Source organism: Aristolochia californica, unplaced genomic scaffold, assembly GCF_029961685.1.
Source record: "Aristolochia californica isolate CCGP_79_NKW_82.1479 unplaced genomic scaffold, dmAriCali1.0.hap1 SCAF_14, whole genome shotgun sequence".
Taxonomy (NCBI): Eukaryota; Viridiplantae; Streptophyta; class Magnoliopsida; order Piperales; family Aristolochiaceae; genus Aristolochia; species Aristolochia californica.
In genome coordinates this window covers 25,770,387-25,784,787 of record NW_027181815.1, presented here as the reverse complement: position 1 = coordinate 25,784,787, position 14,401 = coordinate 25,770,387, and the positions used below count along the sequence as shown (strand labels likewise).

The 14,401-nt window shown below is 40.9% G+C and overlaps 2 protein-coding genes across 2 annotated transcripts; both read right to left on the bottom strand.

The window, feature by feature from the left end:
- Positions 1-336: 336 nt before the first annotated feature.
- Positions 337-6,395, bottom strand: LOC137949463 (aquaporin PIP1-3-like). The gene is made up of 3 exons (XM_068795511.1): positions 6,124-6,395; positions 5,441-5,736; positions 337-525 (listed from the first exon to the last, which is right to left on the bottom strand). The coding sequence occupies exons 1-3, from the start codon at positions 6,233-6,235 to the stop codon at positions 337-339; spliced, it is 597 nt and encodes a 198-aa protein (XP_068651612.1). The 5' UTR covers positions 6,236-6,395.
- Positions 6,396-11,852: 5,457 nt separating this feature from the next.
- LOC137950471 (protein neprosin-like) lies at positions 11,853-14,085 on the bottom strand. Its single transcript, XM_068796950.1, has 6 exons — positions 13,844-14,085; positions 13,660-13,746; positions 13,373-13,588; positions 13,118-13,282; positions 12,974-13,030; positions 11,853-12,890 (listed from the first exon to the last, which is right to left on the bottom strand). Exons 1-6 carry the CDS (start codon positions 14,000-14,002, stop codon positions 12,537-12,539), a joined length of 1,038 nt encoding a protein of 345 aa, XP_068653051.1. The 5' UTR covers positions 14,003-14,085; the 3' UTR covers positions 11,853-12,536.
- Positions 14,086-14,401: the final 316 nt, after the last annotated feature.

Sequence of the window (14,401 nt, the reverse complement as noted above, 5' to 3'; positions counted from 1 at the left end):
ATGTGATAAAAAGTAAGTAGTTTGATGTAAGTAACCAAAGGCAAAACGTCAAGATGGACAAGTGGTTCACTAGCATCAACAAGTCTTGCACATGGTGCACTGATGACCATTTTGCATTGGCATGTCAAGACTAGATTTTTTTTTTAAGTTATGACATCATAATGACTTTGGATGGATCTGTAGGAGACCGAACCTTGTAAATGTTTTTGAATATTTTATATACAAAGCAAAAATTCGGGAGCTGGAAAAAATTGTTTATTCAAAAATCAAAATGGCTTACAAATACCCTTATAGAGAAACATAAATTCTTCTGTTTTACATTCCGAAAGTCATGGTCTAAGGAATAAAAATAGTCCTGAAGGAATAGTTCCTTCTAACAATTCTAACAACTTTAACATTCTCCCTTAAACTGAATGCTTTTAGCAATCGGTTTACACCTGGATCCGAACAAACACCCAACAGACCACGTATCTTCAAGAACGCGTCAAGCTTTAAAGGCTTAGTCATTGTATCTGCAACTTGTTCCTGCATATGAAAATAAACCATCTTTACAATTTCATCTTTTGTTAGCTCACGAATGAAATGAAAACGAACATCAATTTGTTTGCAACGACCATGCATCAATCTGAAGTTCATCTTCATCTACCAAACAATTTTCACATACCGTTGAAGGAGCTATAAATTGAGGCAGTCCATTCACCATTCTTTTTCAATGAAGAGTTTTTAAGCCATTGAAGCTTAAATGTCCATATCTAGAGTGCCAAATCCGGGTTGGATCCTCTGTAAGAGAAGAAAAACATATTCTTCTTTTGGCTATTTCTGGGCAGATAAGATGAACATTTTGTTTGAGGTCATTGCAGTCTCCATGATCAATCCTCTCTCAGGATGATAAATTTTACATTTCCCATGCTGTATGAGAATTGCAAGCCCCTTTTCTTGTAGTTGTCCAACACTTAGCAAATTAGTCTTCAGTTCTAGAACATAAAACACCTCAGTGATGACCTGCACAAATCCATTCACCAGCATTCGTATGTTTCCTTTTCCTATCAAAGTCATGCTTGAATTGTCTCCCAACTTTATAAAATTGCTAAAACTTTCATCAAGCATGAAGACAAGCTCCTTCTTGCTACACATATGGTTGCTGCAACCTGAATCAAGGAACCATAGCTCCTTTTTACTAGCTTCCTTGGAGTTCACATATACCATTAACAACATTTCTTCATTAACTTCTTCATAATGTGCGTTTGTCTTTGTCCCCTTTGTTGGGCATTTATATTGAAAATGTCCAACCTTATGACAATTGTAACACTCAATGGTAGACTTGTCAAAATTTTGCCTACCTCGTCCTTTCCCTCTAAATCCGCCACGACCTTGTCCTCTTCCTCCTAATTGTCCTTCATAAGTAACCTTCAATGCTTTTTCTTCCACAACATGACTATTCATGCATTGTTCATGCACTAGAAGACTGCTTTGTAGCACATCAATTGACAAGGTGTCTAGATCATTAGACTCTTCAATTGAGCACACAACATAGTCGAATTTTGTTGTCATAGATCTTAGAAACATTTTCAAATACCACAATATCCTCCATTTTCTCACTATGAACCCTCATCTTGTTAGCTATAGTAAGAGTTTGAGCAAAATATTCATTCACAAATTCTCCTAACTTCATGTTGAGCACCTCAAATTCCTTTTGAAGTGCTTGACGTTGTACACGCTGCACCCGTGCCGTCCCCTTATACTTTTGCTTCATGGACTCCCAAATATTCTTCGATGTATCCATGTTCAAAATAGTCTCCAGGACTGATTGATCAATGGCTTGGAAAAGATAATTATTAACCTTCAAATCCTTCAACTTTGCATATGCAATCACCTTCTTTTGTTCTTCTATGAGTTCTGCCCTTGATTCTTTTCTAGGGGTCCCTTCTTCTATCAAGTCCCAATATTCCTTCGAGTGCGGAAAATTTTCCATAATCAAAGTGTTCATTAAGCTTTGGAATTGCTGTTTTTTTCGCCTCAACGATTTTTTTTCTCTCCTCGAAACAAGCGCCATTCCTATCTCCTCAAATCAACATGAGGCTCTCCTTGTTTTTTTATTTCTCCTCTCCTCGAAACGCTCTCCTCCTCTTATTTTTTTCTTCTCCCTCCTCTAAACACTCTCCTCGTTTTTTATTGTTCTCTCTAATCTCCTCGAAACAAGCGCTGCTCCTCTCTCCTTAAAGCGGCACTGGAAAAACGAAGACTGATCAGCCATTCAAGAACCCAGGCGACGGCAACGTCGACGCCGGCGAAGAAATTAGAGTCGTTTCTTTCATCCAAAGTTAGGAAGTAGAAATCGGCAAAGAAGGGTTTGCGGCTACGGCACGACTATTTTTTTTTCTTGATGTCTCTCTCGCCGTCTCTAATGTTTGGGATCTCTAGGTTTGGGGAAGCGACGGAGCTTTCGTCGAGTCAGGAGGGGTCTGCAGCTACGATGTGGCTATTTTTTTCTTAATCTCTCTCTCGTCGTCTCTGATTTTGGGAAGCTCCGGAGGGAGCTTTCGTCGAGTCAGGACGGGTCTGCGACCGTCTCTGATTTTCGGGATCTCTGGGTTCCGAAATTTTCTTCTCTGGAGGGGTCTCGCTCTCTCCCTCTCTCAAATTTCTTTTCTCTCTCGCCGTCTCCTCTGATTTCGGGATTTTTTTCTTGAACGGAATTTTTTTTTCTAGAGGGGTCTCACAAATTTCTTTTTTTTTCTTGATGTCAGACCTCTTCTATGGCTACGGCACAAGAAGACGAAGGGTCGCCGAATAGAATTTTCTTCCCAGAGTCGCTACTCCAGCTCTGATACCAGATGTTAAATTTTTTGTATACAAAGCAAAAATCTGGGAGCTAGAAAAAACTTTTTATTCAAAAATCAAAATGGCTTACAAATAGCCTTACAGAAAAACAAAAATTCTTCTCTTTTACATTCCGGAAGACATGGTCTAAGGTCTAAAAATAGTCCCGAAGGAATAATTCCTTCTAACAATTCTAACAACTTCAAAAAAATTAGGGTTCGCTCATACCTGTTCAAATCATGGGTCACTAATCAGGTTGTTTTTTTATGACATAATAATCAATCCAGTTTTTCATGTACCGGGTTAAAGTCGCTTAGTGTTATGGGGGCTTCTTGGTCTGTAATTGTTTGTTTGCATCATTGAAGAAGAACACCCATTTTAAAGACGAGTATGGCAGCTTTTATGAGACTTTACGATAAAACAAATGAAGAAGACTAAATATTTTCACATTTGATCTCAAAGAAGATTATCACAAGTTGCAGAAACATGAAATAGAGTAGAAACCCTTCGTCATCGGTATACCGCAAAAGTAAAACTATGCAAGTCAGTGACAGGAACGACTGAAAATGAAGTTTTTCTGCTCAATAGCCCCATTAATGAGCTGCAGCATCCACACATGAACAACTGCTTCTGCTACTTAAATCTTGTTTTCATCGGCTTATTTACTTACTTCCAAGTTAAAGAATTTCATGACAGTTTCTTTCTAGTAGTAGAGAAGAACAATTACCATTAGGCAATGAGTGTGATCTTGTCGTTCATTAATCTTTGAAGGGGGTTTTCTACTATCTAAAACATTTTAGTAACTATGGCTTCAATCACTTGATATGCCAAGAAGAAGGTTGGATGATCATATTCGGTACCAAAGAGTAAGTACCCATGTATTTTAATATAAATTGTCGACAAACTGTTAGGATCTTCCCGAGCCATGGATCTTGTCACCCTTCTTCCTTCTCTTCCCTCCAGATTGGATGTTGACGCTGGGAGAGAAGCTCTATTTCTTGAACGTGGAATGGTGATGACGGAATAGAGATGATTGAGCTATGAAGGAAGCTCGACTTGGACCTCTGAGGGAGAATCTGACCTGTCTAAACTAGATTTCTCAATGCTTAATCTTCATCCTCTTGTCGTCCCCATAAATAGGTTTGGGGATTAAAATACAAGTTAGACCTGCGGGTACATTGGTTCACGCCAATTTACATCTAGACTAAACCAAACCAAATTGAAATACATGAAAAGGGAAATAACATAATTTAATTCCTACGCCTGTTGATAACTCGGGATGCTATGGAGTCCATAACATTACCCCCTCCTGGAGAAAGAGTTTGTCCTCAAGCTCGAAAGTGGGGTATAGAGCCCTGAAAGAGGCTAAGGGCTCCCATGTAGTGTCAATGGGGTCAGCATCCGCCCACTGCACTAGTACCTCCCAATCGCCCTGAATGCGACGGGCCTGCAACACTTGCGTGAGAGTAGAAAGGACACGTCCCTCATGTAGTGGGGGCAGAGGGGTGTGCAGTAATGGGGAGTCTCCCTGGAAGGCCTTCAGTTGGGAGACATGAAACACATTGTGGATCTTGGCCTCGGGTGGAAGTTGCAAGCGGTAAGCGACTGTGCCAATGCGGTCCAACACCTGAAAGGGACCATAATATTTCGGAGAGAGCTTGTGGTGTTTGGAGGCTGTCAGTGAAAGCTGCCTGTAATGTTGGAGACGCAGCCATACATAATCTCCTGGAGAAAAGAATACTTCTCGGTGCTTCTTATCATAATATAATTTCCTAGTATTCTGAGCCTCCTGGAGATGAGTTCGCACCTCACTGAGCATGATGTCCCTTTCTGCTAAAGCCTGGTCCAAGGTGGCTACCTTGGATGCACAAGGTTCATATGATAAAAGTCGATGCGGATCTTTGCCATATACAAACCCCAACCATGAGCCTATTACACAATGCCATCTGCTTATTACAGATCACATAGTCAATAATGGAGTTAAGATAAAAAGATAGAGAAGGATAGGAGTAATGAAGTTGCCCTTAAATAATTGAAAGATATCAATAATATCATGTGCAATGGGCATTTGGAGGATCAAATTTCCATATTTTCAGGGTAAAGGTTATGGGGGGGGAGGGACCCTTGAAACAGATGCCAACTTTGAGTAAAAAGCAAGCATCCAAGGAAAAGCATGGAGAACCCATTTTAAAAGCAGAGAAGCCTTATCTGGAGAAACCATTCAGGAATGAGAGTGAGGGTGGTCTTTCAAGTTTATCAGAATTTGGAATATTGAGATGAGACATGGTGGTTGGAGCCTATTGTTTTCTTGAAGCAGTTTAGGCTGAGGCTGTAGATTCTACTAGCAAAGAGTTGCAGAAGACAAACAGTAGGAACTGCAGAATCAAAAGCCACAGGAAGCAAATCCACGACCTAGGAAACAAGATGAGAAGAAGTAAAATCTAATCTAAGTAGCTTAGAGAAACTATCAAGAACATAGAACAAGATTCAAGAATTAGTCAGCAGAGATGGCATATTATCAGAACAAGAAACCTTTTGAAAGACCAGTAAACAAATTCAACATTTGAAGAACTCAGATTAATATAAAGGAAGAAGATTCGGTTTTTTAACTAATACTTACAGGAACATGAGAATCCCTGGCGTTTCTCTTGGCATCGGTGGCAGAGAAGACAGTGTAAACAAGAACAAAGGTTCCCACAATCTCAGCACCAAGGCCATCACCTTTGGTGTAGCCATGGGCAACCACGTTGGCACCACCACCAGAAACCTCGTAAGGACTCTTTCCAAAGCCCTTGACAACTCCAGCACCACAGATTGCACCCAAGCATTGCAACACAATGTAGTAGAGGGCCCTGGTGAGGGAAAGCTTTCTGGCCAGGAAAAGCCCAAAGGTAACAGCAGGGTTGATGTGTCCACCTGAAAGGAAGACAACTCCGAAGCATGAGATTCAAAATCAGAAAACCAAAACGTTCCCATAGTAGTCATCTTGACCAATCCAATCCGGTACAAAATTATGAGGACAGAAACAAAAACAAAAGGAAAACTAATACAGAAGAACAACAAATATATTTAGCAGATTTTAAGCCATATAGCAGAAAAAAATAGCATAATATAAAAGAAAAAAGACAGAAAGGACGAAGTTCTTCTCAGAAAGACACAAAAAAAGGAGAATTCTAGTTGGTTGGCAGAGAAATCGTCCCAACATTCAAAAGAAGAAAACAGAAAATAAAGAGAATTTTGTTTTTTAAATTTATCCCCAAGCAGAGAAAGAAAAAATCTGAAAAGAAAAAAACAATTTTTTACCTGAGATCCCAGCTGTGCAGTAGACCAAGGCAAAGAACATACCACCAAAGGCCCAAGCAATCCCCTGAATACCCACCGATGCACACTTGTTGGGAGCTCTGTTAACCCCCATCACGGTCAAGATCGTGATGTAGAGAAACAGGAAGGTAGCTATGAACTCTGCAATTCCAGATCTCCAGAAAGACCAAGACTTGAGTTCCCCTGGCTCAAACAAAGGAGCTGGTGGAGGCTCCTTGTAGAAAGAGGAAAAATGGATGCAATTGAAAACTCTCTAAAACCTTTAGAGCTCAATTGAATGATGAAGTTGATGACAGAGAAACTTAAAAAGTGGAATAAAAACCACCCCAAAGCATCTGAAAAAAAAGAGCCGTTTACATGGTAAGGTGGCCCCTAGTGATAGGTTTTCCAATATATACAAGGGTGGGGTATTAAACAGAAGGGGAACTAAAAAATCTTAGTTGTGTATGTAATTAGGTAATTTTACTTATTTATCGTTTTACTATTTATTAAAATAAAATGGAATGAGATAATACCTATCGTTTACCTGTTTACCCATTTATCGATAATGTAAGGGTATTCTTGTAATTTTATATAATTAGGAGGATGTTGTTATTTATTTTATTATATAATTTTTAACTACCTTCATATATTATAAATATGTTCTTATTATTTAAAGTTTTCAAGAATTTAATATATTATTATTATTTATTTACCAGTTTACTTGAATGATAATCAAAAGTATAATTGGTATATGCTTCATAGACCTCGTACCTATATGTGGGAGTGGCCCGCTTATGACACTCATGACCAGACAATTCAATCCCCCGAGACAAATAATCTCGGCCCTATGACAACATATGTGACAAGGAAAACAACGGAAGGGCACCCTCACCAAAACCACCTAGTCCTCCTCTTGCTTGCCACGTGTATACTGTGATTGTCCTACGTCAGCAAAGACGGTAGATTGCCATGTGGCTTGGATTGAGAGAGGAGAAATTTGGAAGAATCTTGAGAGACACTGCAAAGGTGTTTGGTGGGTAGATAATAATGAGAGAGGATTATCTAAAATTAATTAAGGATAAGAATAACGCTAAGAGATGATGGATTAATATATGTGAAGGTGATTTATTTTTCATATTGTTGGCGTTTAGATCCCTCTAGAGGTATGCAACAAATGTAAAACTATGCAAGTCAGTGACAGGAACAACTAATAATGAAGTTTCTCTGCTCAGCAGCCCCCTTAATGAGCTGCAGTATCCAGATAGGAACAACTGCTTCTGCTACTAAAAATCTTGTTTTCATCAACTTACTTACTTCCAAGTTAAAGAATTCCATGACAGAACAATTACCATCTGGCAATGAGTGTGATCTTGTCGTTCATTAATCTTTGAAGTGGGGTTTTCTACTATCTAAAATATTTCAGTAACTATGGCTTCAATCGTTTGATATGCCAAGAAGAAGATTGGACGATCATATTAGGTACCATAGAGTAAGTACCCATTTATTTTAATATAAACTTTCGACAAGCTATTACACATTGCCATCTACTTATTACAGATCACTATTACTACTAGTAGTAGTAGTAGTAGTAGTAGTAGTAGTAGTAGTAGTAGGTGACACTGGTAGATGATTAGGGTTCGTGATTCAGTGCCGCCATGGAAGTGTAGTTCAACAAGTGCCTCCAGATCCTCCAAAATAGAAGTGTGGACCAATCGTGGCAACATCAGCCGGGTTGTCTCCTAACTGATAGCATTGTGGTGTTGGTGTAAGTGGAATAAGATTACTTGGGGCATCAACGAACTGCATGCTACTGTCTATCACCTTCATATTACTCATATAAGCTGCCTTTTTATAGCCTTCAGAAGGGAATCTACCACTCCCCATTGGTGCATAAGTGTTGGGGATTTGGGGATTTTGGGAGACGACGACAGCCAGAGAGGGAAAACCGAGCGGGAGAAAATTTTTTCTCATACCTGTAAACCTAAGTTACAAAGGTTAAATATTTCATACAGAAATTACATAAAAGGTCTAAACAAGACCAATATTTACAGTCATGTCCCGAATGAGATCGGGACCCAACAAAACTCCTCCTCCCGATTCATGAGGTAAAACCCTCAACCAAACCTGCTTTGTCACGACAAGCTTCAAGCTTCAAAGGAGGTAAAGACTTTGTCAACATGTCGGAGCCATTCTCGCTCGTGTGGACTTTCTCCAACATCAATTCTTTCTTTTCAAGCACATCACGTATCCAATGATGACGGAGATCAATGTGCTTTGATCTCGAATGAAATGTGGGATTCTTGCTCAAATGAATTGCACTTTGACTATCACAAAGTAACACATACCTCTCTTGCCGAATGTCCAATTCTTGAAAGAACTTCTTCATCCACAATAGTTCTTTGCATGCTTCGGTAATTGCAATGTATTCAGCTTCGGTTGTGGAGAGTGCAACACATTTCTGTAGTCTCGATTGCCATGAGACAGCACCATTCGCAAAACAAACCAAATAATCGGATGTTGACTTCCTCGAGTCAACATCTCCGGCCCAATCAGCATCCGTATATGCCTCCAGAACTGGTTTACTAGCCCCGTAACAGAGACAATAACCAGTAGTACCGCGAATATACCGAAGAATCCATTTCACAGCATCCCAGTGAGCTTTTCCAGGGTTGGAGAGATAACGACTTACCACTCCAACAGCATGAGCAATATCCGGCCTTGTACACACCATTGCATACATCAATGAACCGACCACGGATGCATACGGCACCTTCTTCATTTCTTCTTTCTCCTTTTCATCCTTTGGACAATCATCAAGTGTCAACTTGAGATGACTACCAAGTGGAGAAGAACCCGGTTTGCATTTGCTCATATTGAACCTTTCAAGCACCTTTCCCAAATACCTTTCTTGTGACAACCAAAGCTTGCACTTTTCCCGATCTCTAGTGATCCTCATACCAAGAATTTGCTTTGCGGGACCTAAATCCTTCATTGCAAACTCATTCCCAAGCTTTTCTTTCAAAACTCCTATCTCCTTTGTATCATTACCGACAACCAACATGTCATCGACATAGAGCAAAAGAATAATGAAATTATCACTGGAGTACCTTTTCATGAAGACGCAACTGTCGGAAGTGGTCTTGCTGAAATTGTTGTCACACATAAAGGATTCAAATCGTTTGTACCAGTTTCGAGGTGCTTGTTTCAAGCCATAAAGGCTCCTCCTCAATCTGCACACCAAGTCCTCTTTGCCTTTTTCAGCAAATCCCTCGGGTTGCGCCATATAGAGCTCCTCCTCCAAATCACCATGGAGAAATGCGGTTTTCACATCAAGCTGCTCAAGCCCCAAATTCAAACTAGCGGCCAAACCAAGTATAACCCGAATAGAGGACATCTTGACCACGAGCGAGAATATCTCCTCAAAATCAATCCCCTTCTTTTGATCAAATCCCTTCACAACTAACCGAGCCTTGTACCTCGGCTTTGAATCTGTGCCATCTGATTTCAAACGAAACACCCACTTGTTCCTGAGTACCTTCTTACCCTTAGGCAATTCAACTAACTCAAAGGTGTGATTTTTATGCAAGGAATTCATCTCATCTTGCATAGCTTCAAACCACTCACCCTTTTGCTCATGACACATAGCTTCTTCAAAGCTTTCAGGTTCACCACCGTCAGTGAGCAAAACATACTCATGTGGAGAGTATCTTGAAGTAGGCCTTCGTTCACGATTTGATCTTCTCATCTCTTGTAAAGGTGGACCTTGATTTTCTGATTGCTCACCTTGATCTTCAGTTTCGGTATGCTGGTTGCTTTCAACTTCTTGGTTACTCGAGATGGGTGTAAGATCAACAAAGTGACTAGAAGAGGTTTTCACATTTTCAGGATTTCCCAAATTCTCAACAGTTTCTTCTTCAAAGAAAACTACATCCCGACTCCTTAACACCTTCTTCTCAATCGGATCCCACAATCTGTAACCAAATTCACCGGTTTTGTAACCCAAGAAAATACACTCCTTTGTCTTACTATCAAGTTTGGCTCTTTCATCTCTAGGAATGTGCACAAATGCTCGACAACCAAATACCCGCAAGTGTCCATAAGACACATCTTTTCCGGTCCAAACCCGCTCGGGAACATCACCATCCAGTGCATGAGAAGGTGAGAGATTAATCAGATGAATAGCGGTGTTCATCGCTTCACCCCAAAAAACTTTTGAAAGCTTCGAATGAGAGAGCATACACCGTATTCTCTCACAAATTGTGCGGTTCATTCTCTCAGCTACTCCATTCTGTTGCGGGGTTTTTGGCACCGTTCTTTCAAGTTTGATTCCATTAACCTTGCAGAAGGTTTCAAATGGCCCGCGGTACTCACCACCATTGTCTGATCGAATGCATTTCAATTTCCGACCTGTTTCTCTTTCAACTGCAGCAAGGAACTGTTTAAACACTTCCAAAACTTGATTCTTTGTCTTCAAGGCATAAGCTCATAGTTTTCTAGAATGATCATCCACGAAAGTGACAAAGTAAAGAGCTCCTCCAAGTGTGCTATCACCCATGGAACAAAGATCGGTATGAACCAAATCCAAAACATTCGACTTCTTGGTGGTAGGACTTCTCTTGAAAGCAATTCGATGTTGCTTACCCGCCAAACAGTGCGTACATGATGTCAAAGATGTACCATCACTCGGCACACAATCCTTTCTAGCCAAAATTTGAAGCCCTTTCTCACTCATGTGACCTAGCCGCAAATACCACAAATCAGTTGAGTTACCTTCTACTGCATTCACCTCACCACATAATTTAACCCGCGTTGTATAAAGCGAGTTTGATTTTTCACCCCGGGCAACAACAAGAGAACCTTTGGACAACTTCCACTTCCCGTCACCAAAATGACTACGGTACCCTTCATCATCAAGAGCACCAACAGAAATCAAATGAAGCCTCATATCCGGCACATGCCGAACATTCTTAAGAAGTAACTTGCACCCCACATTGGTCTCCACACACACATCTCCAATGCCGGAGATGTAGCATACCCCATCATTCCCCATTCTTACCTTGCCAAAATCACCTTGCCTGTAGGAGGTGAACAATTCACGTCGAGAAGTAACATGAAATGAAGCTGCTGAGTCTATCACCCAAGTGGAGTCATGACTTGTGAAATTGACAAAACCGGCATCACAAGCAATGATCACTTCACCATCATATGCAGCGGCAGCGGTAGCGGTGCTTTCCTTCTCATTCTCATCAGATCTGGGTCTAGACTGATCCCTCTTAGACTTTGCTTTTAACTTTTTGCACTCAAACTTCATGTGTCCCGGTTTTTGGCAATAGTAGCAAACAATACCCTTGCGAGATTTTGATCTCCCTTTCGACTTATCATTGTTGTCATGTCCGTGAGAGTTTCTATGTCTGCTCCTTCCACGGTTCTCAGTAACAAGAGCAGCTGACTCGTTTGTAATGCCCAACTCTTTACGCCTCAACTCCTCATTGAGCATGCTATCTTTTACCATGGCAAGAGTCACAGTACCATTCGGTGCCGAATTGCTCAATGACACTACAAGAGTCTCCCAACTATCCGGTAAAGAACTCAAAAGAATTAAAGCTTGTAGTTCTTCATCCAAAGCCAATTTCATAGTAGCTAACCGATTCACACAGTCCTGGAACCGACTCAAATGCTCACTTACTGATGAGCCCTCGTGATACTTCATGTTCACAAGTTTCCGAATAAAAAAGGCTTTGTTTTGGGCGGTTTTGCGCTCATACAAACTCTCAAGTGTCTCCCACAACTTCTTGGCATCGGTTTCTGTGGAGACATGATGAAATACTGAGTCATCAACCCACTGTCTGATCAAGGCTACAGTTTTACAGTTGGACAAATTCCAAGCAGCATCAGTTTTATCCACTGGCTTCACACCCATTACCGGTTCATAAGCATCCTTACAAAATAGGTAATCTTCCATTCTGGACTTCCAAATGGAAAAATTGGACGAAGATAGCTTAATCATCGTACCCTGATTTTGATTTCCCTCCTCCATTTCAGCAATTTATTGCTAAATTCAGAACACACAAAAAAAATTACTGGAACGAAATTACCGGAACAGTGTCGTCGGACTGAGCACACGGCAGACTCCTCGGCAACAGCTTACTGCAGCAGCAACAAATTTTTTTTTTTTTTTTTCTTTTCTGCGGCAACGGCTCCGGACAGGAGCAGGAATTTCTTCTATCCCCGGCAACGGAACCAGACAGGAACCAGAGTCCCTTCGACGGAACCAAAAAAAAAACACCAGAGACGGGAGGGCGTGCACGGAACGGCGTTCCGTAGGGCTGGTGGCCGGCGAGTCAGGCTGCGGCAACGGCACTGGGGACGAAACGCATCGGGGAACTGAGACCCGACCTTTTTCGGCAGCTCCGTCAAGCTCCGGGGCGGAAAAACCTCTCGCTCGACGCCGAAAAACAATTTGGGAGTCTCCCTGCGTCGTAATTAGAATCAGTTTCTCCTCCCCACTCGATCCTGTCTGCGTAATTAGCTAGAGAGTTGAAGAGGCTATTTGGCCAGTACCCAACTGGTACATAACCATTACTGTCTTCGTACCCGAACCACCAATCTCTAGAGGTGACATCCCTATACACGGAAATGGTGATTTCCTCTTGAGTTCCATCGTAATTAGAGACCTTAGGCAATATCATTCCAGGAAATATTTTTGGGTGTACTTGGACGAACCCACACTTAGCGTTATAGCAGTCTACGGTTCCGTAATTATCCGCCTGCCACACCATAGAGACATTAGTTGATGATAACAACGAATGATCTTTACTGAAAGATTAATGGGAGCTTTTTTACGACTTACTGTAAAGTAAACGAAGAGGCGAACTTCAGTGCTGCCTCTGTAATATGCTGGATATACCTGCAGTAAAGATAATCCACTCCTATATGATAGAAGAAGCTAAATTTCCACGAACTGATCGAGTAGATTAGAACACTTGTTACTTACATGCCATCCGGCTTCTATAGAGTTAAATACAGGGCCACCATTGATAAACCATAACTGGGCTAGACTGAATACTTCATTGTTTTGGGTATTAATCACTGGCTTCCATACGTTTATTGTCACTTGAGTTCCATAGTAGGGGCCACCTAATATTCTCTTCACTGCATACTGAATGACACAGATGAAATGTAACAATTATTTGTGAAAACAATATATCTAAAGAACAAATTCGGAGTTGTTTATAGGAAGGATACTTGCCTGGTGTTGATTTGCTTGGCCCAAGGGCTGGTAGCCACTTCGTCCATACTTGCTGTTGTAGTTCTCCACTGAACCAAATTTTAACAAGTCCTCCATGTGGACTCTTGTCATTGGAACTGTTCCCAGTGGGCAACCTTCGTCGTCTTTTTCTGTCATCATGCTAATGTAGGACGAAGGCCTGAGCTTCTTCATAGGTGGAAATGAAGGAGGTTCGAGCTGTAACACGAATTCACTTATCAAACTCCTGTTTCAGAGAGTATCAGAAACCTAAAAGGAAAAATTTGCACCTGCACTGTGTGGTTTCTGAGTAAAGGATGATCCAGAGATGGTTGTTTGTTTATATCAACACAATCGAAAACATCTCCGGCCTTGGTCTACTTCCATATGATGAAATTGAATGCATTAACCTTTAGAAAAAGTAACTAAAATATTTGAAAATGATAATAGGCAGCGTGCGTTTAGAAATTTCACCGTGATCGTCGTCACCGGGGGCTTGTTCACAGAAGCAAGGTATTTCTTCATCCGCACATACTCTTCCACAGATACATCAAAATCATCACAGAAGCCGTGGGAAACGAAAGCTAAAATGAGCAACAACGTGAATAAACTAATATTCATCAGACGATCCATGGCTACGGAGTCTCCGTGTAGTTCCTACAAGTATCAGAGTATTGATTCTGTCAGAAAATAACTACAAGAAACTTTTCGGCTTACTGCAATGAATGAACAAAACATCAAACTAAAAAGATAAACGAACTGTAGATTCCTACTAGAACTTCTTGCTATGAACACTGAATTACAAGGTAGCCTATTTATAGGAGTGGGACGCTTATTTTCTTGGTGGAGCGAACACAATTCTGGTGGGAAATTTATTTCTGCATTAAATAGCAAGATAGAACACGCGATCCGTTTAATTTCTTCCCGGTGGTCCGAGTAACAGTAGCAATTCGCATCGGCCATGGATATGACGGGAGTACTAAAATCTAAAAATACCTTTAACGGGACTAAGCTCTTATTGGCAGGTGATCA

Excerpts from the sequence above, each read along its gene's own strand:
- LOC137949463 (XM_068795511.1), bottom strand. The coding sequence starts at position 6,235 with ATGGGGGTTAACAGAGCTCCCAACAAGTGTGCATCGGTGGGTATTCAG. Across the intron at positions 5,737-6,123 it reads CTGCACAGCTGGGATCTCAG|GTGGACACATCAACCCTGCT; the intron begins GTAAAAAATTGT and ends TCTTCCTTTCAG. Across the intron at positions 526-5,440 it reads CCAGGGATTCTCATGTTCCT|GAACAAGTTGCAGATACAAT; the intron begins GTAAGTATTAGT and ends TTTCATATGCAG.
- LOC137950471 (XM_068796950.1), bottom strand. The coding sequence starts at position 14,002 with ATGGATCGTCTGATGAATATTAGTTTATTCACGTTGTTGCTCATTTTA. Across the intron at positions 13,747-13,843 it reads CCCCGGTGACGACGATCACG|ACCAAGGCCGGAGATGTTTT; the intron begins GTGAAATTTCTA and ends ATATGGAAGTAG. Across the intron at positions 12,891-12,973 it reads GCCTCTTCGTTTACTTTACA|GCGGATAATTACGGAACCGT; the intron begins GTAAGTCGTAAA and ends ATGGTGTGGCAG.